Genomic DNA, 27,386 nt, shown 5'->3' on the forward strand with positions numbered 1-27,386 from the left:
ATGATCTCTTCTGCCAACTGGGAGGGTCTAGGCCATGAGTAGCTGTGACACCACTGGTGCAGAGCGTGCTCTGTTTGAGAGCCCTCTGACACTCTGCTGGTGTCAACAGGAGGACTGGCTGTGGCCCGCATTAGAATGATGCAGGATTTCAGGGTTGTTTCTTCCCTCCAGTCTCACAACATTGTCCATTCCAACAGATCTCACTGTCTTGCAGTGGCTCAGTGGCGGACAAGAAGCCAGGCACAAACCTCAGTTTGGCTGTGTTAGATTTCACCAACCAAGCATCAGGTGCGAACTCCTCAGGCGTGATACCAGCATAACCATGGAGTCACAGACAGTCCCCAGGGGTACGCCGGTCTGTCCTGTCCCCTAGGCAAGTTTGCCTTTGTGATAGCTGGTCCCTTACACCAAAAACCACAATAATATTCAGGTTACTCTCAGTCCCTAAGGATCAGTCACTTACCCCAGGTCAATTGCAGTTAGATCTCACACCAAAGACAATGCTTGTAGCCAGTCCTATAAGAAATGATCTAAAGACTTATTCACTAGGAAAAGGAAATGAGTTATTTACAAGGTTAAAGCAGGTAAACATATATACACACAGCAGAATAAGGCTAATGGACTTCAAAAAAGCAGACTTTCACAAACTCAGAGAACTAGTAGGCAAGGCCCCATGGGAAGAAAATCAAAGGGAAAAAGGAGTTCAGGAGAGCTGGCAGTTCCTCAAGGAGACAGTGTTAAAGGCACAACTGCAAACTATTCCGCTGCACAGGAAAGATAGCAAGAATAGTTAGAGGCCAATATGGTTCCATCAGGAGCTCTTTAATGACCTGGAAATCAAAAAGGAATCCTACAAAAAGTGGAAACATGGTCCAACTGATGAGGAGTATAAAAGAATAGCAGAAGTGTGCAGGAACAAAATCAGAAAGGTTAAGTCACAAAATGAGTTTCACCTGGCAAGGGACATAAATGGCAGTGAGAGGAGGTTCTTTAAATACATTAAGAACAAGAGAAAGAAGAAGGAAAGTGGAGGTCCTCTACTTGGTCAGGAAAGAGAGATAATAAGTGAAGACCACAAGAAAGCTGATGTGGTTAATGCCTAGTTTGCAAGCCAAAATAGGGAAAGACCAGGTTAAAGAATATTTAGAAAAGTTAAGATGTATTCAAGTCAGCAGGGCCTGATGAATTTCATCCTAGGGTACTTAAAGAACTAGCTGAAGCAATCTCTCAGCCATTAGCATTTATCTTTGAGAACTCCTGGAGGATGGAGAAGACAGGAGAAGGGCAAACACAGTACCTAGCTTTAAAAAGGGGAACAAGGAAGACCCAGGGGAATTACAGACCAGTTAGTGTAACTTCAATATCTGGAAAGATACTGGAGCAATCAATTTGTAAGCACGTGGAGGATAAAAGGGTTACAAGAAATAGTCAGCATGGATTTGTCAAGAACAAATCATGCCAAACCAATCTAATTTCCTTCTTTGATAGGTCTACTGACATAGTGGATAGGAGGGAAGCAGTAGACATGATATACCTTGATTTTGACACAGTTCTGCATGATTTTCTCATAAGTAAACTAGGGAAATGTGATCTAGATGAAATTACTATGAAGGTGGGTGCACAAGTGGTTGAAAGAGCATACTCAAAGAGTCGTTATCAATGGTCTGCTGTCGAATTGGGAGGGCGTATCTAGTAGCATCCTGCTGGGGTCAGTCCTGGGTCCGTTACTATTAAATATTTTCATTAATGATTTGGATAATGGAGTAGAGTGTATGCTTATAAAATTTGCAGATGACACTAAGCTGGGAGGGGCTTGGGCTCTGGGGCTGTTTCATTGCTGGAGCCTGATCTCTGGGACCCGGGACAGGTTTAAGATACAAAATGACCTTGACAAATTGGAGAATTGGTCTGAATCAACAAGATGAAATTCAATAAAGACAATTGCAAAGTATTTCACTTAGGAAGGAAGAATCAAATACACAACCACAAAATGGGGAATAACTGTCTAGGGGATTTCAGTAGGCTACAAACTGAATATGAATTGTCAGTGTGATGCAGCTACAAAAAAAAAAGTCTAATATGATTCTGGGGTATATTAACAGGAGTGTTGTATGTAACACAGAGGAGGTAATTGTCCTGCTCTACTCGGCACTGGTGAGGCCCCAGCTGGAGCATCGTGTCCAGTTCTGGGCTCCACAATTTAGGAAGGATGTGGACAAGATGGAGAGAGTCCAGAGAAGAGCAACAAAAATGATAAAAGGTTTAGAAAACCTGACCTAGGAGGAAAGGTTGAAAAAATTAGGCAAGTTTAGTCTTGAGAAAAGAAGACTGAGGGGTGACCTGATAAATGTCTTCTAATATGTTAAGGGCTGCTATAAAGAGGACAGTTATCAATTGTTCTCCATGTCCATTGAAGGTAGGACAAGAAGTAATTGGCTTAATCTGCAGCAAGGGAGATTTAGGTTCGATATTAGGGAAAACCTTCTAACTGTAAGGGTAGTTAAACTCTGGAGTAGGCTTCCAAGGAAGATTGTGGAGTCCCCATCTTTGGAAGTGTTAAAAACAAGTTAGACAAATACCTATCAGGGATGGTCTAGATTTACTTGGTCCTGCCACAGCACAGGGAACTGGACCTGATGACTTCTCAGGGTCCCTTGTAGCCCTACATTTCTATGATTCTATGATAAATGAGTTAGTCTTAAGTTTCAAATGGTGGTAGAAGCGTCTATAATAAGCAAGCTCTATATGTCCTTTAGGGCTAACCCAGGCCAAGCACTGGGGATCTTTTGCTTATGCCTAGTAATCCTTGCTCCTCAGAGTCCGAGCAGCATAAATGATACAGTTCCTCCTTGTTAGGGAATTTTATTCCTTTCTCCCTTCTGCTTTGAGTGGAAAATTCAGCTGTTGGGAGGAATTCAGCTGTGCATCTTCTCTTCATGAGGGTGTCTGCAGGGGAGCAATCCACAAAGCCTTTTGTCTACTGATGTTCCACAATGGTTCATCTGATGTCGATGTGCCGCCTTTTCTTGGGCAAGAGGGAACACCTCCTGTTGGAAACTCGTTAATGTGTCTCTCCTGTCTGGTGATTTATAGTTACAGATCATTACCTTATAACATGGAATACAGGTATTATAAGTGAGATCAATGCATGCAACAATTTACAAGCATTTCATAAAGTCTGCACACAAAACACATTTTTATAACTCTGATATCTATTTTAACCCTGAAACACAGGTGAGTCAGATGGGCCCCAGCCATGTATTTGTCACTGTTCAGTTGAGACCTTGGGGCCTTGGCATGAGCTGGCACCTGGTCTGCCAGCGTAACACTCGGCTACAAAAGACAGACCTTCCGGAGAGTCTGCAAACAGAACTCAGTTTATTCCCTGCCAAAGCACAGAGAAAGCTCCTTCTTAATGGCAAGGGGCTAAAATGTCTCTCTTCTGCTGTGTTTCTTAATCTTTTCAATATTTCTAACCCTTAGTCCTTGGAGACTAGTTTATGAGGGCTTGTGTGCGTGGGGAAATTGACCTGCATAGCTATTTGTGAGTCACTCTGATTTGTTATAGCTAATCTGGAATAAGTGTCCACGTGAGGATTTATTCCAGAATAGCTATAGCACTTTAAATTCACATCCTCCCTTATTTCAGCATAACTTCCTCATGTAGACAAGCCCTAAAATGGATTGTGTGAGCACACAGGGGTGTGAGCAGGAGTAATGCCTCCTCTCATGCGCCTACATGGCCGCCTCGTCCCTTGAATCTGGGTGCGCAGGGGATAAGTGTGCGCCTGTTACTTCCTCTCCCAGCAGATGAGCAGGGCGTATGTTCCCCAATCCACTAGCCAACGGAGCTAAGCGAGTCTGGGGTGGGGTGGACGGGTAAATCACTTCTCATTGGTAAGTAGCAAATTCCTACCTCCCTGGACCAAGGCGGGGAGCCAGACTCTGATTTCAGGGGGACTACTCAGGGAGTAAGGTATTACTCAGCAGGAGTAAAGGTATTGGAATGTGGCCCATTGGTGGTCCCTGCACGGTAGCTGGTAACCTACACATCTCACTTGTACTATGGAGAGTTAGGGCTGGTCTACACTGGGGGGGGGATAGATCCAAGATACGCAACTTCAGCTACGCGAATAGCGTAGCTGAAGTCGAAGTATCTTGGATCGAATTACCTGGGGTCCAGACGGCGCGGGATCGACGGCCGCGGCTCCCCCGTCGACTGCGCTACCGCCGCTCGCTCTGGTGGAGTTCCGGAGTCGACGGTGAGGGCGTTCGGGGATTGATATATCGCGTCTTAACGAGACGCGATATATCGATCCCGGATAAATCGATTGCTACCCGCCGATCCGGCGGGTAGTGAAGATGTACCCTAAGACCAATGCTGAGCACCCAGGTAAGTAAGTATCTTCTGCATTTTGCCAGCTGGGGAGGCTGAGATAGGGTATTATGATACAGCCAGTCTCTCTTTTTTTTGTTTCACTTTTCAAACTCCTGACCGCAAGCCCTTTTAAAACAGGCTAGGACCTGAATGTTGAATTCTGTGTATTCCCGTGAAATAAGTATTAAAGAGATCCAATTTCCCAAGAGTATCCTATTTCATTTCCACGAGATCACACCTGCAACAGCCTCAGTTACCTCTTCCTATTAGTTGATGTCAGATGAAGAACTGCATATAGGACTGTTAATGTATAGGCCAATGCAACACTTTGTACTTCCATGGAAGCCTACAAAAAAGGTACTAGTTTTTGTGGGCAAAGTGACCCAGAGAAGCAGCATGTGTTAAGATAACAGGGATTTTAATATTGTACAATACTGTGATTCGTTCTTTCCATTCATGATTTTCATAGTAAGCTGCAGCTTTAAGAGTTGAGGTGAATGGGAAGTAAATTGAGGTGAAACAAAACTAGTTGCTTGATGTGTTACTGCCTCCTTTGCTAGGATTCGTGCTACCTTTGCAGCAGAAACGGTTGAAGAAATGCTAACACACCAATGGGTAACTGGAAAACTCTTGTCAGTGCAAGGAGAGCCACTTGCAGGTTACGTTTTGAAGTTGGAAGGAAGCGTTTCATGCAGGAAGTGGGAGGATAATAGGGCAAACATCTCACAGGGAACTCCTCATCCGGAGTTCATCATCGAACATTGTTCCATTCCTATGGCAAACGGCGCCTCATTATGGGAAATTAAAATACCAGCCTCTGGTTAGGGAGGTGTTATAATTATTTGTACTGCCTAGTGGGCCCCAACCGTCAGTCACTTTGGTCCAGTGTGTATGAAATAATGGTCAGGTCAAGGAAAGGTGGAGAAAAGGTTTCTTTTTAAAGCCAGGATTTTTCTCTTTTCGGTGTGTGTGCCGGGGGGGTGGGGGGGACCTGAGCTGGAGGGGGTGTCTACCCTAGAGTTTTAACCAAGTTAATGGATTGCCAGTTAACCTGGGAGGCTACCACGTTCGTACACGCAACTCTGGCCACTGCACAGATGTTTGTTCCAGGCTCACAGAAGGCTGATTCTCAGCCCCAAGCCTGTCTGTTTTCCATTTGATTGCAATCTCTCCCCCCCACGGCCTGAACTTCAACGGACTCTCCTTTGAGGCCAGACTCATGGAAGAAGGAGAGGAAAAGTGGCCTAGTGGTCACGGCACTAGCCTGGACCTGGGTTCAATTCCCTGCTCTGCCCCAGGCTTCCACTGGGACCTTGGGCAGGTCCCTTTCCCCTTGCGTTGTGGGGATAATTGCATTGATTTCACAGAGGTGATGTGAGGATAAATGAATGACAGAGTGAAGCGTTCATATACTTTGGGGGGGGGGCATGCTGGGGCTGTTCTGGATCTGCCAGCAGGGAAATCCGCTCCGTGCTGGTGCTGGGTGGAGATTTTAGGCCTATTTGCCTTCTACACCTGGGGCTCCCTGGCTACCTGAAAAGGAATTAGATGAAGAGATGCACAGCCGGGCCCCTGCTGTCTGTGTTTGCCTTGCGAACAGCAGGAACCCTTCAGCTCTGTGAGCTCTTCGGTTCACAGATGCCCGCTATTGAAATTGATAGTGACAGCTTGATCAGCAATTTTTGACACGTTGCTCTGCATCAAAGAAGGGGAGGGGCCATCTCCTCTTTGTGGAAATGTCGGCAGGCTCAATTATTCCAAAGTCGTCGGAGCCATCCGTAATTAGACCTCCAGATTGCCGCTTCCTCCTAGCTGCCGCTTCACTTCCCACGGTGAAGGGTTTGCCTTGGAGGGTGCGTTTACATTAGGGATCCCTGGCAAGGCCCCATTTAGATTCGGGCCAGACACAGATCCAGATCTTTGCAAAAGGAAAGCAGCTTTTTGGTTTTTAAAGCAGAAAGGCTTCTCGTGCTCCGGCCTTGCTCACCGCACATTGCAGACACCGGTGAGACTTCAGAGGGGCTGGGAGCAAAGACTTAGCTTAAAAAAAAAAAAAAATGGAGAGCTCTCAGGTAGTTCAGTAACGAGCCCGAAGGCTCTGAGAGTGTGTCCCAAGCCCCGGGTGTGTTCTTTTCAGTTTCCCGCTCTTTTGTGGACATGATGCTACTAGCAATGGTGGTACGGTGCCTTCGTGTGGGGTCTGCAATGGGTGCGGCAGGAAAGGTTCTCCGTGCGACTTAGGAGACCGGTGGGTTTATTTTGCTTCGTCTCTCGGCTTTGGGCAGCCTGCCATTGGCGAAGTGGTGAATGGTCTGCCAGACTGCTGAGGCTCTGCCCGATCTCTTGAGCCACCAAGACTTGAAGTGAGATGCCGGAAAGATCTATGAAAGGCCCTTTAAATGCTGCGAGAGCCTTTCCTTCAGCATAAATGGCTCTCGGCAGCCGCCGCCTCCAGAGGCTTTCTTTCTGTGGTAAATAATTTTCAACTTGTGTGGAATGTGGGTAACTTTGGGGCAAAGTGAGGGACGTTCCAGAGGCGTGTCCATTGCTGAGAGTCTGTTCCCTACGGGCAGGGGCGGCTCCAGGCTTTGCGGTCGCCGTGAGGGCAGCAGTCAGGCTGCCTTCGGCGGCATGCCTGCGGGAGGTCCGCCGGTCCTGCAGATTCGGCAGCAATTCGGTGGCGTATACGCCAAAGCCACGGGACCGGCGGATCTCCCGCAGGCACGCTGCCGAATCTGCGTGACCAGCGGACCACCCGCAGGCGCGCCGCCGAAAGCCGCCTGACTGCCGTGCTTGGGGCAGCAAAACACAGAGGCTTTTACTTTCCCGCCACACAGCTGGCTTTTTTCCACAGTGATAGTTATCTCGCTGTAATTCCCAAGGGGAGACCAGGTACTTGTTGTGTTTACTGCGAGGCCAGCACTGTCTCCCACGCTCACACCCGGTTTGTGGCTGACCTTCTCTGGTTAACAATGCAGTACAACTCCAGTGCCTTGTGTCTGCTGCACGTTGACAGCAGAATAGCTCTCGTCTGTTTTTACAGTCTGTGGGGGAGCACTTCTCTCTCTTCATCTGCGGGTGCAACCACAAGTTAATTGTATATAAACGAGCTGCCAAGAGGAACTAATGAAATTGGCTCCTGGGGGAATGAAAGACACAATTTGAGGCCACTTGCATACATTGAACCACGCACAAAGACTGGGATATACACTTCATGCCTACGAACCCACCTATGCACATAGCCACAAATGTAAAGATCTCCGAGTGACCCATAAGACAAGAATATGAAATAGCATTTCAATGGACTCTCTTCCCCTGGAGATATTTCAGACCAGCCTGGACAAAACGCTGATAAACGTGCCCTGCCTTGGTAGAGGGCTAGACTAGCCGGCCTATGTCTTTTCTGCCCCTCCTTTCTGTGGTAACCAGGTCCCTACATTTCAGCACTAATAAGGTTATCCAGGCAATGGATGTATGGACAATGAGTGGTGGTTTATGCAAGGGCAGGAGAAACAGAAAAGGTTCAAGTTTGGGTCCCACTGTTCAGCACAAAGATGTACACAAATCAAATTTAAAGAAACTGAATCTCAAACTCGGCAGTGCGATGTGCGACTGTAAGCCGGGCTTGCCTGGCCACCAGGCCTCTGTCCTGTTTCCACACCCTGGCACTGAGAAGGGATTCGGAGGCCCAGGCTGGGCTCACTCCAGTCTCTGTCTCCACATTGCACTGACTTCAACAGTAAAGCAACGCAGTAGGGCCTTTCTGAATAATTGCTACAACTAACACACTGTTTCATTTTTTTCTGATTGTTTTTACGAAATGGAAGTAGTAAACAACCATTGAGGGGAAAACTATGAGCCCCATGCAGCCTAGATATTCTTATTGTGGGTCTGACGTCACATCAAAAATTCCATTTTTAAATAGCTTCCTAATATATCACATGGATTTATTCCAAGGAAACTGTTATAGCTAGTGCAATATAAAAAGGACTTTTAGCACCAATACAAAATAATAAATCATCTGCTACCTGAACAATTCAGTTAAGAGAGTGGATCAATAGGAATGTTCTAGGAAGGAGAAATACGCACGGATTTATAATGTGCACTTATTGCACAGATACCACTGAAATTAGCTATGGGGGTCACGGACATGTGCTTATTCGACACAATTATTCGACACAACAAGGCAGCCTGACAGTGAAAAAGAGAAAAAATAAAGAATGTGTTAAAAAATTACGAAATTAAAAATGTGTTTAAATCTAGCAAAAAATATGCTACCAACCTCCTGCGTGTCTACAACTGCATGACGGTTGCTATGTGGCACATACTTGAAACTGTGTGACAGCAGTGGGCTTAGAGTCCCTCTCTTCCTGCTCTACAAGTGCAACCTTCTTCCATGTCATTTAAAGGAGACTCTCCTACAACTTGCAGGAAGAGCAAGTCTTCATTCTTAGCAGTATTGGGTATACGGCACTCCCAATGCAGCAGTTTGGTTTGCCTCTGGTAGAGGCCAGTGGCGTTTCACTGCTGTACTGTTAACTTGGCACAATAACTCAAGGTCAAAAGTGGGGTGTGTTGCTTTTTTTAACCAGTTTGCCATTTTGCACTTTGGCATCAATGCATTGTTGTGCACAGAGGAAGTCAAGCGTGAGCCAATATGAGCTGACTTGATAAAACAAGAATTCGCCCGCGAAGAGCTGTGTGCATGTAAATATTTCAAATGCTCGTCAGAAAGAGCTTCTATAACCTGAAAGGCTGATTCCAGAGGAGAAGTTCTCTTGGCAACAAAGTCTGTAGGGATACCTGAATCGTAAAGGATGTTTACATTGCCAGCAAGACCGCGGTCAAGAAAGATGAATCTGAAATAGATTGGACAGCTGAGGTTAAGATGACCTGTGACAATCAGATTGCTGCTAGAGAGACTGTGTGACCTAGGGGCTACAGCCCCTTGAGGGTTCTGTTCCTGGCTCTGCTACTGGCCTGCTGGGTGACCTTGGGCAAGTCACAGCCCCGCCCCGTGCCTCAGTTTCCCCAGCTGTAAGAAGAGAATGACACTGGCTGCCTTTGTAAAGTGCTTTGGGATCTACTGATGAGAAGTGCTATGTGAGATCTAGGTATTATTTTTATTTTATTTATTATTACTGTTGAATCAGATCAAATGATGGATTATGACTGGGGGGCTGGATCTCCTGCCCCTTTGTAATGGCTCAGGATGCTGGAAGCTCTGCAAAGGTTTCCCCTGGAGTTTCCCATCATTCCAGCGAGGAAGCAGGGGTGGAATACAAATGCTAGAGATCCCAAGGTATCCTCAGACCATCCCATGCACAGAGGTCCTGTGTCTGCACACTGGTTCTGGAGACCGAGTGTTCTCCCTAGATCTTTGGGGGCCTTCCCTGAATGGGATCCACAGCGGGGATGAGAAGGCAAACACAACCCAAAGCTGTTACCCCCAGGTAACTGTCAAGGGCTGGTAGGCAGGGCAATGAGAACCATATTATCTACCTTCATCCTTCCCCCTTCCTCCTCATGGATCCCATCCCCCATGGGGCTCCCCGCTGCAGAGGGGGGACAGGGAGAGGTGGATGGACTCCTCCCCTTCCTATTCAGAGGCTGGGAGATCTGTAGGTAAAGAGCCCTCTGCTCAGATCAGGGACACAACCTGTCCCATTGTTATCACATGCACTTGCAGGCTTCCCACAGCAGCCAGATAGTTACCATTGAGCGTCTGGAGGCTGAAGAAGCAACTTCTCAATAGCCAGGAGGGTCTGAGTTTAATCTGGCCATTGGAAATTGCCCCAAGCGTTGAAGGTCTCGCTGTTTGTTTGATAAAGTGCACAGTCAGGACCTGATCCAATGGAAAGCCTCCAGCAGCCTTAGGGTCTGATCCAAAATAACCATTCCAACAATTCAGCCCGGGTTCCTTCTCCTGCAATACAACCAGACGAGGAGGAATCCGGATACAACTCCCTGCTTTTGTGGCTCTGGGGAATGTTGTCTCCATTCTTCTTCTCAGTGTGTCATGGATACTCACAGGTATGCATGTAGCAACAGCTTCCGAAAAGAGAGCAAGGTTGAATGAATGAAAGAGAGAGAGAGAGATTGTGATATTACACCGGTGTAGCAGAGAGAATTTCTTTCCATGGCATGTGGCTGAAAAGGTGGCTATTTGTGTGATGGATTAAAATGGTCCAGCTACTTTTAATGGAATGCACTTTTCTTTATCCTTTTCCTAATGGCCAAGCACAGGAGGGGAAGTTAAAATGTTCTGCAAATCTCCAAAATCTTTGTGTCTGCCATGATTCAGAAAAGGAACAAATGTACTTCTCCCCAACTTGATTAACAGAAGGCCGGGGACTACCTGAAATAAAGCTCGTTACAATCATTCCGAAATAGCTAAATGGGAAGAAGAAAGAAAATCTATGCTAAAAAACCTCTCCAGTCTCTTTTTCTCTCAAGGCAGAGTTTTGCTTTTATCAGTGCGGTGTCCTGAGATTTTAGGACCAACAGAGTTGGAAAGAGAAACTTTTGTTTCCCAAAAGTGCAGAGAAGGATGCTAAAAGTGCTCATTTAAACCTTAACGCAGATCTCTTCTGCACCTTCCAGTCCCCTCACAGCCATCATTATCTGAGCCAAATGACTCAAATCCAGGATCTCTCATTTAGCTATGCAAATCAGCTTGCTTTTTATTTGTCTTAGCACACCAATGGCTCTAGGTAGCAGGGTGGCCACCATCAAATCTACGTTGAAAATGCAGTGTGAACGAGCCCTGGTTTTGTTCTGTAACGATCGGAAGACTTTGGGATGGGAAGGGGAAGCTATTTGGGATGCTAGGATTTTTCATGGAAACTCTGGACCATGTAAAGCATTTTGGCAAAGCTGGAAGTGGAGGGAACAGGGACAGTTAGAATCTGACCTGAATTCAGAGGTCTTCTGTGGGTGGCACTTCCTTAGTCCCCCGCCCTGGCTTTGATGGATCATGACTCTGCCACAGTTGCTGGGTGGCAGTGTGGAAGCGTTGCTCACCTCCAGCTTTGCAGACCTGGGTTTTAGTCCTCCAGCTCCCTGCAGCATCCAGCCTATGTGATGAATTCAGATTGTCCAGAATTTAAGCTTTAACTGACTCATGAATTAAGTTTCTAGCCCACATGACTTCAGAGAGAACCTTCCAAAGGCATGGGATACCACTGTCCCCTATGAATCTGATTGGATGGTCAACTTCAGTGCCCATCTGCAGTGTCAAGATGAACTACTTAATCACTGGTCATGTCAGTGGATGGAATGGAGACTAGAAAATGGCAATGAAGACAGCTGGGTTGAGAATTGGGGGTTATTGCCAAAAAAAGCACAGAAGAGACTTCACAAAAATGGGGAAGGGAGAGAGAAACAGAAGGGAGGAGGGGGAAGGAAGAGAAACAAAAGGCCAGAGATAGCAGCGGCCTAAAGGGGGAAGCAGTGTTGAGTGATGCCTGCAAATAACACAAGAACCAGGGGTCAGCCAATGACAATAATAGGCAGCTGTTTTAAAACGAACATAAGGAAGGACTTCTTCACACAATGCAGAGTCAACCTGTGGAACTCACTGCTGAGGGAAGTTGTGAAGGCTGAAGGTATAATTCGGTTCAAAAAAGAATTAGATATGTTCATGGGGGATAGGTCCATCAATGGCTACTAGTCAAGATGGTCAGGGATTCAACCTCATTCTCTGGGTGTCCCTAAACCTTGACTGCCAGAAGCTGGGTCTGTACAAGAGGGAATGGATCATTCGATAATTGCCCTATTCTGTTCCTTCCCTCTGAAGCACCTGGCATTGGCCACTGTTGGAAGACAAGATACTAGGCTAGATTGACCATTGATCTGACCCAGTATGGCCGTTCTTATGATGAATGCAGCAAGAAGACACTGGACAAATAACTAGAGGTTTAGACCCAAATTCCTAAAGATATTTGTGTGCTTAACTCCCATTGGAACTAGGCTCCTAAATACCTTTGAGGACCTAGGCTTCATTACTACAAAAGGTCTTATTCTCTCTTTAATCTCTTTTTAACCATTCCACTGCCATCAGTGGAGATCTTACTGTGTGCTCTGGGGAGCAGCTGGTCGTGAATTCAGACTGCGGCCCATATATAAACACAGAATTCAGCTGCCTTCTTCAAATGAGTTTGCAGCCCTGCTCCAGGCGATGTGTTGGCAGTGCAGAGAGGGAGTTTTGGCTGGAGGCATTTCAGCTGTGAAGAGGATCGCTGAGGAGCAGGGACAGAAAATGAAGGCTGCCATTTTGCAGCAAGTGTCATGCAATAGTGGGGCCATAAAGGATGTCACATCTGGCTTGAGTTTTGAATTTCCTTTGGGGGTTTCCTCTTTTCAGAAAGAATAATAGCCCTTCACTGAGACCTGTACTGCACCTAGGAGACTAGAATGGCCTCTTCAGAACTCCTGTGGTTCCTCAAGGGAGGTTTTAGTTGGCATCAGCTATATGTGCATTAGGGAGGCATCACTAATATGCTTGTATTATTTATTTGATAAATGATAATGGTTCCCCTGGAGCCATTCGGTCCTAATGGATAAATACATATTTGAGTTTGCATATGGTGCGTCGTTGGAAAACACGCATTACTTACCTGATGGACTGGTAAATCTGTATTTACTACTTCAATCAAAAAGGGATTTTTGATTAAGTAGGCCTGCGTCTTGTGTAGCTCCCTCTTCCCATTCACTTGATAGACGATAATGACAAGGGGGCTAATATGGTTGAGGATGTGGCTGTTTGCAGAGAAACGGGTTCCTGCACCGAACACGCCTCATAATTTCTGTTTTGTTTCTAAAAGATCCTAAAAGCTCCGCTCCACTTTACTGAAAACGGTGTCTTAACGCACTCATTTGGACTAAATGGCTCCAGCACTGGGTCCAAGCCCGTAGCACCTTTCTCTGTGAGTGGTTTTCAGTGAGATCACTCATGGAGTAAGGTGCTACTCAAACTGACTAAGGAATTAGAAGCTACCACATTTGTCCATAGGTCTCAAAGCAGTTTACAAAGGAAGTAAGCGTCACGATCCCTGTTTTACAGATAGGGACACTGAGGCACAGAGCTCGGAAGTGACATACCCGAGATCACACTGTGGGCTGATTACAGAGCTGGGAATAGAATGCAGGTCTCCTGATGCCCATTCCAGTGCTCTAACCACTAGATCACACTACCTCCTTATATGCCTGTAAAAGTACACCTGAACATTTGCAGTCTTTCGCAGCAGTCCTAGAACGTAAAACTACTGGAAATACATTTTAATCTGAAATGTGTCGTGCCTGAGGTCTTCTGTGCCAAGTTTCAACCACCCGTTAACATTTTCAAGATTGATGTTTTAACCCCCTGAAAACCAGCTACGACAATACAAGCTAAAATGCATTGCAGTTCAGGAGTGCAGCATTCTAAAAGAGCTGCAGATTTAATGCTGGAGTCATCTGCAGAAACCACCATTTGTTTATCTATTTCGTTATTCAAACTATAGTAGCACTAGAGGCCTTGGTTAAATCTGGGCTCTACTGGGCTAGGTGCTGACGTACAGTGAATGACAGCCCCGTCCCAAAGAGACTGCAGTCTAGAAGACGAGATGTGACAGGTGGGTAAGATAAATGAGCAGGCTGTGGGGACGGAAGGCAAAGTAACAATAATAACCGCATGTTGCCATCTAGACCGGCGGCAGGCACGGTGCGGAGCTGTGGGTGACCTCATCAGTAATTGAGAAATCCTCCCTCGAGCTCCTTGAGCTTTTGTAATGATGGGTCGATGGGGCCTTTGACCCGCAGTACAAAGGGATGAGGTTCACATGGTCTCCGGTAAAAGCAGGAAAGTTCCCATGGGAAGGCGCTGGAGCTGCTGGAGGGCGGCCATTGGAACTCAGAGCTCAATCTGTAAGCCAGCCTATCTCACGTGGCTGATACTGGAGGTCATTCATTAAAGAAACCTTTGAATGCCTTGACATTAACCAGAAGGGGGGAAAACCCCGTGTACTCATTTATAAACAGGTCATGAATTCCCTTTCACGAGGGCCTGAATAGCCCAGGGACAGGTGTCGTAGGCTATTTGGCTCTGAATATATATATATTTTTTTATCTTTTGGAATAAACCCATTGGTGAGCATAGGAGCATCCCCCTCAACTCTCAGGTGAGGGCTGTAGCCAGTGAACTCAGCCCTCTCTCTTTCCGGGCTATACTGGAGCCGGGTGGGTAATTTCAAATGGATGGGGAGGTTACAGGTGCCTTGGCATCATTTATGGACTAATGCGGAGACGTTGGCTTTTCACTCACGGCGGTGTTGCTGACTTTGCCCGCCAAAGCTACCCCCCTGGTGTAGCTGGTTTCGCAGGGAGGGAGGAGCTGAGGGTTAGCGTTGGAATGCAGTGTCTTGCCTTGCTCAGGTCTTGGCCTGAATGGCGTGCATGTCATCAGCTCCGCTAGGAGGCCCTGGTGAATTGCGGGAGAGTTTAGATGAAAACTAACACCAGAAAAGAAGGCCAAATGCAAAAGTTCAGACTGGGAGAGGGTAGCAGATCGCTGACTTACTAGCGCAGCGCCTCCTGCTGGTCAGTCCGGGAATTAGCTCATCCAGCTCAGGAGCGCCCTCCTCTGGCCAGTTTCTCCCTGCCCTTACCTGCCCCTCTGCAGTCCCCTTATCTCCACCACTTGTAGGCCCCACGTCCCTCCCGGACCATGGTGCCCCTTACCTTGGGGTGCTGCCCCTCACCCAGGGAACCCCACTCCCCTTAGCCCACCTCACCGACACACTGCCAGTCCTCATCTAGCCCCTTTACTCAGGGGCAAACTGCAGTCTGCAATGGCCACTCATCACTGGCTAGGGGGTTGGACCTGCTGCCTTTCCCTGCAGCCCCAGTACCTCCTTAGGCCTTCCTGTCAGGCCTCAGCCTGGGAGGTCGCCAGGCCTGAGCTCCCCAGCTCAGCCTGCCCCTTCCCCAGCTCTGCTCTGTTGACGGTACCTTGTGCTCCTAGGCAGCTTGGTCCTTCTCACCCCAAGGCTGGAGTGAGACTGCCTGCCTCCTAGCTCACAGCCCTTTTTATACCAGCCCTACCAGGCCCGGATTGGCTGCTACCTGCCTTCCCCTGATTGGCTCTTTGCGGCAGCCCTTTCCCAGAGCTGGTTTTAACCCCTTTCTCCCCAGAGCGGGGTGCTCGCCCCGCTACAGAGAGAAACCTACGAGTAGGAATGGGTCACAGAAGCTACCCCTACACTATGAGCCGGGGTGTGATTCCTCTGCCTGTTTATACATATTCACGCTGGCTCTCCTCAAACGAGCGTGAGTATAAATAGCAATGTCACCCCAGTAACAGCAACAGAGGCCCGGCTGAGCCGTGCTGAGTATAAACCCTGCCAGAAACCGGTGTGTACGTACTTGGCATGGCGAAGCTATGCCTTTGCTGCTGCTCCCCACGCTACCGTGGCTACCCGGCTATTGATACTCATGCTAGCTCGGTGAGCACTAGTGTGAGCACGTGAGCACAAGCAAAGGAACCAACCCCCTAGCCTGTAGTGTAGATGCTTAACTAGAGACTGAGAAAGACAATAGGAGCAGAGAGAAAAGAAACAGACTGGCAGGGACTTCCTGGGTCACTCAGTCCAGTCCCCTGCTCTCCCAGGCAAGCCGCTCACAAATTTATCCAGCTCCATCTTAAAGCCAGGGAAGTTGTTTGTCCCCACTACTTCTATTGGAGCTGTTCCAAAACCTGCCTCCTTTGATGGTTAACAACTTTCTTCTAATTGCCAGTCTCAATGTATTCACGTCCAACCTAGTCTGATTTCTTCTTGTGCCAAGATTGTTTTTTAGATTAAATAGCTCTTCTTCCTCCCTGGGGTTTACCCCCAGGATGGATCCCCTCTCTGCCTTCAGTTTGCAGAACTAAAGAAGCCCAGCTTTTTTTAGTGTCCTAAAAGGAAACCTAGGTGGGTTGCAGGAGAATATAGATGAAAAATAACATCATAAAAAAAGACCAAATAGAAAGGTTCAGGTCAGGGGAAAATTTAGAAGTGGGAATGTGTCACAAAGACCGGGAAGGAATAGGAGCACAGGGAAGAGAAACGAAACACAATCAGAAAGGGGAGAAAACAAAGAAACCTCCGTCTCTCGCTGCCTCTCATGCCACTGGAATAAAGCAAGAGAGAAGAGCACATCTGACAGTGCAATGCCTCCCTCTGTGACCTTCCGATTGGCCCAAAACACGCACTCCTTCCATGGCCTCCGTGTGCACTGCCTATATAATTAAGCAACTCAGACACACACTGTGGTTCGCTTTATTTTAAATGGTCAGTTGCTCTGATGACCATTAATAACATAGAATCATAGAATCATAGGACTGGGAGGGACCACAAGAGGTCATCTAGTCCAGTCCCCTGCACTCATGGCAGGACCACGTAATAACTAGACCATTCCTGACAGGTGTTTGTCTAACCTGTTCTTAAAAACCTCCAATGATGGAGATTCCACAACATCCCTAGACAATTTGTTCCAGTGCTTAACCACCCTGACAGTTAGGAAGTTTTTCCTAATGTCCAACCTAAACTTCCCTTTCTGCAATTTAAGCCCATTGCTTCTTGTCATATCCTCAAAGGTTAATGAGAACAATTTTTCACCCTCCTCCTTGTAACAAACTTTTAATTGTTATCATGTCCCCACTCAGTCTTCTCTCCTCCAGACTAAACAAACCCATTTTTTTCAATCTTCCCTCATAGGTCATGTTTTCTAGACCTTTAATCATTTTTGTTGCTCTTCTCTCCAATTTGTCCACATCCTTCCTGAAATGTGGTGCCCAGAACTGGACACAATATTCCAGCTGAGGCCTTATCAGCGTGGAGCAGAGTAGAAGAATTACTTCTCATGTCTTGCTTACAACACTGCTTCTAAAACATTCAAGAATGATGTTTGCTTTTTTTTGCAACAGTGTTACACTGTTGACTCATATTTAGTTTGTGATCCACTATGATCCCCAGATCCCTTTCTGCAGTACTCCTTCCTAGGCAGTCATCTCCCATTTTGTATGTGTGCAGCTGGGTATGGATCACTTGATGATTACCTATTCTGTTCACTCTATTGCACTGTCAACTGATATGTACATTTCTGGGTTTGGAGAGGAGATTTTTTGTTTGGGTTTTTTTGTTTTTGCCTTAATCTGGAGCACTCTGGTGCCAGAGGTGGGACACTTGATTAAAAGGACCAATGGCCTTACAGTGTATGGCTAATCCTATATTTTGTCAATGAAGTCAAAGCTAATGAGAAGGAAGTGTTGCCCCAGACAGAGAAGCTGTGAATAATACATGCGCTCAGAAGAGCAAGAGGAAGGCATGAAGAGCAAGAGGAGGTCATCTGCTCAGAGGACACATACAAAGCTTTCTTCTCCATCATTGAGATGAAATGCAAAATACTAGTGAGACAAGGTGGGTGAGGCAATATCTTTTATTGGAACAACTTCTGCTGGTGAGAGAGACAAGCTTTTGAGCTTACACAGAGCTCTTCTTCAGGATTGGGAAAGATACTCAGAGTGTCACAGCTAAATACAAGGTGGAACAGAATGTTTAGCATATGTAGTTAACACATAGATGTCTCTGTTAAGTTTCTCGTCAACAGAAGTTGGTCCAATGAAAGATATGACCTCACCCACCTTGTCTCTCTAATATCCTGGGACCAACAGGGCTATGACACCACTGCATATGGCAAAATACTGTATGTTTCCTTGTTTAAAATGGATCCCTGTTGTCTCATGAATTAGATCAGTCCAAAAACAAGAATCCCGTCTGCTATCCCCAAAGATCACAAAGCCTCGGCAATCCCCGCCATGACAAGTTGAGATATGAGGCTGATGTTGTTTAGCAGTGCAATGCCTGCACCCAAAATCAGACTGAGGAAGCCAGTTCTTCTTGTCTGATCTCTGCCGAGGACAGAAAATGCAATGAAATATGGGAATTGACAGCAAACAAAACATGTCTCATCGTAACACAAAAATTAAGAAATTTTAGAGATAGAAAAGATCTCTTTAGGTCACCAAGCCCATCCTCCAGAGACCAATTCAGGATGGTTCCCTTAATAGGATAGTCCCATCTGCTTTTTTCAAGCCTGCTTGTTAAGTATCTCAACACCACTGCCCTATCCCACAGTCCTAATAGATCTCACTGACTGAAGTTTTTCCTCCTATTCTATCTAAATGTTGCCACAGGAGACAAATGTAACAGTATTTTCCACTTGTACGAGAGAGCCAATTTCTATGGCAATTTCATTAGAGAACACTGCGAGTCTGGAAATCTGTGGATGTCAAACTTAGTTTACAAGGAATCATTTATGAAAATCAGCTACTGCAGCAAGGAAAGAAGTTGTAATTTCTTTCAAACCACAAAATCCATGAGTCAGATCTGGTTGATTTACCCCAGCTGTGGATCTGGCCCTATATTTCTTTTTTTTCTGGTGTAATGTTTTGATTTAGAATGTCTGAAACTTGCTAACAAGTATTAATGAATAGGGTTTTGTGGTATCTACACACACACTGACCTCACATGTGTTTGGAGGTAGAAGGGAAGTCCCTTATGAGGATGTGGTGTCCATTATTGCCAGTGCAAATGTACCACATGGGCAGTAGGGTCTGACTGAAGAGGTATCTCATAACATGTTATTTCCTTGCTTTCAATGGTTTGTGTTGGGAGACATTGTCATACTGTACTTAAACCAGATTAATCTCTTTAAAGCAAATAAGTTTATGGGCTCTGTATCCAGACCTAGATTTATACCTACACTTAGATGCAGGTATAGATTTGCTGGTTAGCAAAGTTGTTGTCTATGTCAAATGATGAGTTACTAGATCTACACTATTGGTTGAATCTTGCTCATCTTACACTAGAAGCCCCGTTAATTTCACATGAACAAAGCAAGGGGGTCAGAGGTCTGTGTTTTCATTTATTCCTGAAAATTAAAGGGAGGGTGGAAAATTGTCATGTAAATTTTTGCCAGGCAACTGAGAATAGTATTATGTACAGAAGTGTCTCTTTGGCTTGGTAATAGAGAAACGTGGTGTCGCTACAGTCAGAAAGAATTGTTTGGAGGTATTTGTGGAACTTATGGGTAATTTGGCAAGATACAAAAGCCAGGAATGAAAGTATGGTAATCTGATAAGAAAACATAACTGATTCCTCTGTATATTTTTCCTGTTTAGTGGCATTTGCATAAGAAAGCCCTTTGTGCATTGAAGTCTCAAAATAAATATGGCCTTGGCTTTCCTGCCAAATGAGCAAGTGGTAAATGAAGATTCCTCCTTCCCCACTCCCCTAAGAAAGCAGTTCCCATAATTATTGCTACAATCTTTTTCAGTCGCTTCAGCTTCCTGGTATTGAATGAATACTTTTTAATGGGAAGACACTAATGAAACGGAGAAAAGCTTTTATGTGCAATACAAGAAATGTAACACTGTAGCCTTGAAGAAAAAGTCTCTCTGCAGTGGTCTGTAAAAAGCTGGTTTAGATGTGAAATCCAGCTGAGTCAGTATCGAAGGAGGGCAATTCTGAAGATACGTTGCAAAGAGACGTGACCCTTTGACTTCTCCAGGCCCTCTCCATCAAAGTACCCTAAGATTAGCTTCAGGAGTTCAGAGGATTAGATCAAAATCATGCTGTGACTCAGAAACTCAGAGACATCAGGTTGTCCCTTCTGTTAGTTCTAAATAAGGCTCTGATACAAAGAGAATGATCAAAAAGCCAGTTCTTAGGCTCTCTATAGTGTAGAGCGCAGCAAAATGTTAACCTCTTTTGTGGATCTTAAGGTTTTTGGCGCTAGGTGGTAGCGCATTTTGAGAGTAGCTCATTGACATTTCATAACTTTCAGACCAAATTTTCAGACGCTGGCTCTGAAAATTCGGTCAGAAAGTTATGAAATCTCTATGAGCTACTCTCAGAATGTGCTACCAGCCAGAGCCATAAGTTGCACCCTTAGGCCTGGTCTACACTAACCCCCCAATTCGAACTAAGGTACGCAACTTCAGCTACGTGGATAACGTAGCTGAAGTCGACGTACCTTAGTTCGAACTTACCGAGGTCCAGACGCGGCAGGCAGGCTCCCCCGTCGACTCCGCGTACTCCTCGCGCCGAGCAGGATTACCGGCGTCGACGGCGAGCACTTCTGGGTTCGATTTATCGCGTCCAGACCAGACGCGATAAATCGAACCCAGAAGTTCGATTGCCAGCCGCCGAACCAGCGCGGTAAGCATAGACAAGCCCTAAGAGTCTCCTTGTCATATAAACCGCACAAAGGCACATGCAAATTGTCATCTGGGGGTACTTCTGCAAGCCATTTTCAGATGGGAAAATGCAAACAAGTCTCCCTGCACACTCATGTAAGCTCTATGCATTCGCCTTGTGCCCGCTCAAGCACTGCTGGCACAAATCACTCTTCACTGACAAGGTGCCCCTTCTAGTCCATGCCATTTATACCATATGGAAATTTCCAGCTCTCTTTGCTTAGAACATTATTTCGAACATATTTCTGCTACTTTCTCCCCCTGCAAATCTCCTCAAAACCCGCCATTTGCCATAGTCTACCCACCAAGTCCCCGAAGCATAAATAGGTCAGTAAAATTTGTAAGAAATTAACTTGGGCCCTTATTCAGCAAGTTAGTCCAGCAGGTACTCAACTTTAAGCACAAGAACTGCATTGGCTTCAGTAGAATTACTGATGTGCTCAGAGTTAGGCATATGTGGGGGTACCTTGTTGAATCATGGTGCCTGAGCGAAAGAAGTCCATTGCAGCCAATGAAAAGGCTCCCCTGGACTTTGGGGTCAGGCCCCTGATGCCTTGCCACCTTACTTAATGAAATCATCCCCTAATCAAATCTTGTCTCATGCTATTTTCCCCAGTGACATGTCTTTATCGTTCTCAAGGCAGATCCTTAGGGCAGGAATATGGTGTGTGACATATAGGAGATCAGACTAGAGATCATTGCTTGGTTCCATCTGGCTTTAAAATCTATTGATATTCTGCATCTTCCCATGGTGCTACATACAGCAATTAAATAATGACTTAAAGCAGCCCACTGGATTACAGTTAGGTAGGAAAAATGGTTTATATCGAGCTGCTTCATAAGTGATGATACAACACAATGATGCTTGGACAATGAATATTAATGCCAATATGAATAAAATGTCAGTATGATGCATCACAGGAAGTCCCAGGGGACAATAACTAAAGCGCCCAACGTCAACGATTTTACTGGGCAGTGACCACCCAGAGGTCTACTTCTCTTGGCTTTTAAACTTGACTCAGGCCTGGTCTACAGCTCCGTGAATAACGTAGCTGAAGTCGACGTACTTAGATCGACATGCTGTGGTGTCTTCACCGCGGTGAGTCAACTGCTGCCGCTCCCCCGTCGACTCCGCCTGTGCCTCTCGCGGCGGTGGAGTACAGGAGTTGATGGGACAGCGCTCAGGGATAGATTTATCGCGTCTAGTCTAGACGTGTAGACATACCCTCAGAGTAAGGAATCCTAGGGTCACACAAATGGGAGATGAGAATTGTTCTCCTGGAGAAGCATGGACGATGTCATAGCGTTTAAGGCCAGAAGGAACCACCAGATCATCCAATCTGACCCTTCTACATCACAGGCCATCAGCACCCCCCAGCACCCGCACACTAACTCAACAACCAAAATAAGACCAAAGTATTACAGCCCACGGGAGACTAGATTGTTATGTGCCATAGGCAGAGAATAGGAGAGACCGAGGGTAAGGAACTGACTAAGTGAGATACACCCAGATAATCCTTGCAAGTGATCCACACTCCACGTTGCAGAGGAAGGTGAAATCCCCCAACGTCACTGCTAATCTGACTTGAGGGGAAATTCCTTCCCATCGCCACATATGACGGTTGTGTTAGACCCTGACCCCCTGAGCAAGAACCAGCCAGCCAAGCACCTGAGAGAGAGAAAATGCTTGGTAACAACTCACAGCTGTGGCCCACCCAGTGTCTCATCTCCAGCTGTGGTCATCCCTGATGCTTCAGAACAAGGAGACCCAAAAGCCCCCAGACTACATTGTGAGGGAAGGGAATCCCTTCCTGACCCCCTCCAGGTGGCAGGCTGAAGCCCTGAAGCATAAGCTTTAGAAACATAATCCATTAAATCAGATTCTCTTCCCTGCTGTGACTGGTTTGCCTGTCTCTATAGCACAAAGAGGCCTGAGACTGGCTGCATATTATTATTATTATTATTACAATTTATCATCAGGTCTCGGATGCCTAGTCATGGACCAGGACCTGTTGTGCTATCCCCAGCTGGAGATTCCCTTATTACATGGGATTCCTAGTGGGCAAAGCATGAGAGTAGTCCGTTGCTACCCCACCCTTCCCCTGCAGATTCAATATACAGATTCAACCAGCAGGGACTTGCTTTCTTTCCCTAGAAGCTCCAGAAGGCAAGAGGGAAGAACCATTTACTGTTTCCCCCTGCCTATTGCTGTAATTGCGAGTCTCAGTTGAATGTAAATTAATTCTTAGGAGTCCTGTCACTGAACTGCTAAAAAACCCAGCTAAAAGCTGCTATCCGGTGGCCAATAATAGTGAAAACTGAACTTTTGGAGGAGGAATAAAAGAGACATAAAAAAGCGTTTCCACACCAAAATGCGAATTAAAATGTAACATGACATTACTGCTTCTTATAATACATTCCATTCCCATCAATTAACAATGGGATCACAATGCCACATTCAGAGCGATTAGAGAACGGCTTTGAATTCTCTGATGAGTTAAAAGATTCCACAAGAACCCTGGGAATTAGGTTTCCTTTCTTCAAGGTGCCCTTTACACTGAATGATTTTATAATTTAATATCTATAGGATTCAGAAAGTCAGCCGTGCCTAGTGTGGGGGGAAAAAGAGGCTGTCTAGTCTATTTCATACATAACATGCCAGGTTGTGGCTGCATTATGACATAATGCTGGCAAAGAAAGCAATGCTTAAAGGCAATAGCCCTATCTCTTTTTCTGTTGCAGAATTCAGCTTCCTGAGTAACTAGTTCACTGCGGTCCAGGCAGCTCCAGCTGGAGATAAACTAAGGGCAGATAACCTGACAGTGCACTGAATCTAAAACAGTGGGGTTACCAGTGGAAATATTTCTGGGGAAATCAAGCTACTAAATATATTTCACAATGGATTGTGAATGTATAGGCACAGGAGGACTGCTTCAGAAGTTAACTGTATAATCAGCCCTGTGTATACCATCTTACTCTACCCTACCAAGTTCTAGCAAGCCAGAAGGCCTTGCTTGCGTCTCAGTTGGCCACCTACTCTTTAGGCCTTGGGCTCCATCAGAGATGCAGCTCAGGACCCCCAAGTTGTCAGGCATGGGAAAGGAAGGACTTCCTTATACCCTCTTCCACCCTGCTCAGGAGAAGACAGAATGTAGTATAGGTGAACTTCTCAATAAGATTTGTTCTGTTTCAATAGAACGCACAGGTCTCTTACTGTTCATGGCAAATGCCCTGTGAACAATGAGAGTGTACGGGACTAAAAATCACTTGTTCATCATTATTTTCCCCCATACAATTAGAACCACATGTAATCACCAGCTAAAAAACTACACAGTTCTCAACTTTCATGGACTGGAATGGTGAAACCATGCACTTTTGGGATGAGATTTGGGAGAACACTCAGTGTAAGCTAGACACTTTTGCTTAGCATGCTGGCAAAAGTCGAAGTCCAGAGAAATCCAAAATGGGCAGAGAAGAAAAGTGCAGGAATAAATCAAAAGAGCTCTCAAAAATATTTCTACAGTTACTAAGTCATTCTGGTATCAGAGGGGTAGCCGTGTTAGTCTGAATCTGTAAAAATCAACAGAGGGTCCTGTGGCACCTTTAAGACTAACAGAAGTATTGGGAGCATCAGCTTTCGTGGGTAAGAACCTCACTTCTTCAGATGCAAGTAATGGAAATCTCCAGAGGCAGGTATACATCAGTATGGAGATAACGAGGTTAGTTCAATCAGGGAGGGTGAGGTGCTCTGCTAGTAGTTGAGGAGTTCACACCTCAACTGCTAGCAGATCACCTCACCCTCCCTGATTGAACTAACCTCGTTATCTCCATACCGATTTATACCTGCCTCTGGAAATTTCCATTACTTGCATCTGAAGAAGTGAGGTTCTTACCCACGAAAGCTGATGCTCCCAATACTTCTGTTAGTCTTAAAGGTGCCACAGGACCCTCTGTTGCTTAAGTCATTCTGCTGTGCCTGAGAACCTTCCTATAGGTTGTGATTTTGAATGAAAGCCTTTGAGATGCTGCCCAATTTGTCCTCCATTTCTGAACCAAGCTGATCATGAGTTGTTCTGTAGTTTGTTGAAATATTTCATAGCTAGGGACAAGTATCTTCCATTCTTATCCAAAGAATCAATTGATAGAAGTTTGCCATAAAGGACCATAAAAGCTGATTCTCCTACTTCACCCAGGACTAGAGGGCAAGATATCAGTGTCTGTGCATGAACTTTGTCACTTTCATATCATGTAGCGCTAGGTCAGGCTTCTGTTATGTTCTCCGCATACACAGAGAGATCTTAGATCAAAACATAAATACTCTGGCTGTAAGGTTGCAACATAACACAACTTTATTTCTCAGAAATCAGACTGATAACACTCATGAGCCGAAGACAGAGAGAGAGGGAAAAGGCTTCTCCCTAAAGCAGTGAGGCCCAACTCATCCCACTTTGTTTTAAGCTGGCTCTTACCAGACTCCTCTGATTGTGCGCTTCACTCCAGAGCCCTCTCACTTGCAGGCAGGACCAGGAAACCCATTGCCACACACATACTCTTAAAGTGATAGCTTGTAATTCCAACAGAGTCCTCACTACGCCACAGGGGGTGGATGAATACTTTACAACCCAGTCCAAGGAATCATAGAATCGTAGGACTGGAAGGGACCTCGAGAGTCCCCTGCCCTCATGGCAGGGATAAGTATTATCTAGACCATCCATTATCTAGACCAGGGGCGGGCAAACTTTTTGGCCTGAGGGCCGCATTGGGTTTCGTAAATTGTATGGAGGGCTGGTTAAGGGGGGTCGTGGCCCAGCCCCCACCTCCTATCTGCCCCCCCCCGGGACTCCTGCCCCATCCAACCCCCCCTGTTCCCTGACGGCCTCTCTGGGACCCCTGCCCCATCCACACACCCCCACTCCCTGTCCCCCAACTGCCCCCGGACCCCTGCCGCCCCTTCCAACCCATCCTCTCATTCCTAACGCCCCCCCCCCCCAGGACCCCTGCTAGTGCAGATTGCTTTCCCATCTGTTCCCATTCTGGAGCAGGGGCCAGGACACATTGAGGGGTGGAGCTTCTGTGTCTTTTGCCCGCCCACTCCCTGGTCACCAGAGTGGGGAGAGGAGTGGGAGTCTGGCAGTGGCTGGTCTGCATGCCTGCGTGGGTGCCAGCAATGGAGGTGAACCCCGTATGCTCCCTTACTGCCCTGGCAGCCTGTAGAGCATGGGTCTGTGTGTTCAGATTGATCGGCGTCCCTGTGGCATGGCTCAGTCCTGTACATATTAGTGGGACTGTAATGAAGCATTGCAGCCAATACCCACCCGACAGCCCCAAAGGATCAACCCCGTGCCGGGGTTATAGGTGCCTCCGGCCTAGGCTGTGAGAGGCCCGAATGCAGCTATGGGGGGGGGGGGCAGCGGAGTGCATGCGAGAAGCCTCCCCGCAGGCGTGGCTGGGAAGGGCCACACACGCGAGTGAAGAGTTGGCTCCGGAGAGCACCAGGCCTAGGAACCGGAGACCCAAAGGGGGCCGAGGAGCAGGCAAGGTTGTGGCCCTGCCCGCCCCAGCATGTCGAGTGGGGCCGATGCAGTCTGTGCGAGCCCAGTGGGTGGGGTGGAGCAGGTGCCCTCTGGACATAAGGAGCAGCCCAGAGATGCTGTCGGCACAAATCTGTCCGGTGCTGCCGAGTCCCCTGACCAGGGCCGTGGCCTCTCAGCCACCATCTAGCCCTGCTCGTTTATAGGGTTACGTGTGAACTCACCACCGCTGCCAGAGCGCTCCTTCGGACTGAGATACTAACCTCTGCCTTCAGGATTTTCTCACTCTGCTCTTGTAGCGTTTCCCTTGCAACACCAGTTAAATTACAGAGCCGCTAGCGCGCCGCACAGCAGGCTGGTTAACTGTCCTGCTACAGCAGCGTACACCCAAAGGTCAAGAGCCACTCGTGTTTCCATCAACTAGGCACTTACGGAGCGCTCTCTACATTCGCCTCTGTGCTCCATCTCGCAGCTGCCGGGTAACCACGTCAAACGGGTCAAACCCGCGGTCGCCGGCTGCAAGCTGGGGACTTGCAGAAGAGCTTGCGTGTGTATTTTTTGGCCTGTTTTGCTGTTTCCTTTGCTAAGTGCTGACCTTTTCCTGTCTCTGAGCTTGGCTCACCTCCCTGAGTCTGATGGAAAACCCTTTCCAGAGGAAGTGGGATGGGCTCCTACTTTTAGCTAGTGAACATGCAGGAACAGAAGTTTTGTAAAGGGACCACTCAGTGCAATGAAATCCCCTCTCTACTCACAGGACTGCAGGCTGGGACCTTGCTGCTTTATCCAACTACCTAGGAGAGTGGGGGGGGGGAACTCTCACTGATGAAACAGGAAGTAATGGAAGGGCGGAGCATGGCTCCATCCCAGAGTACTCTGGGCAGCCCAGTTAACCTGCATTATGGCCACTTTACTACAAGAAAGGGCCGGCTTGTATTTACCTGTCCCTTAATCTGTTCTTCCTAACATGCATGCTGTCTCCTTCTTGTGTATTTTCTTTAGGGGCTACCAAAGACATGGGGAAGATGTTGGGAGGAGATGAAGAGAAAGATCCTGATGCCGCCAAGAAGGAAGAGGAACGACAGGAAGCCCTGAGGCAGGAAGAGGAGGAAAGAAAAGCCAAATATGCAAAGATGGAGGCTGAAAGGGAAGTGATGCGACAAGGGATTCGAGACAAGGTAGGTGTTGCTTTCAGAGCCTG

At 46.7% G+C, this 27,386-nt stretch overlaps 1 protein-coding gene across 1 annotated transcript in view; it reads left to right on the forward strand.

Moving 5' to 3' along the window:
* CPLX1 (complexin 1) overlaps nucleotides 1-27,386 on the forward strand; it is a 192,332-nt gene that overhangs the window by 86,199 nt on the left and 78,747 nt on the right. Inside the window, exon 2 of the mRNA XM_065405931.1 lies at nucleotides 27,188-27,363. Within this exon, the coding sequence (XP_065262003.1) occupies nucleotides 27,188-27,363 (176 nt within the window). The remainder of the gene's footprint in view (nucleotides 1-27,187; nucleotides 27,364-27,386) is intronic.

Source organism: Emys orbicularis, chromosome 6 (assembly GCF_028017835.1).
Source record: "Emys orbicularis isolate rEmyOrb1 chromosome 6, rEmyOrb1.hap1, whole genome shotgun sequence".
Classification (NCBI taxonomy): Eukaryota; Metazoa; Chordata; order Testudines; family Emydidae; genus Emys; species Emys orbicularis.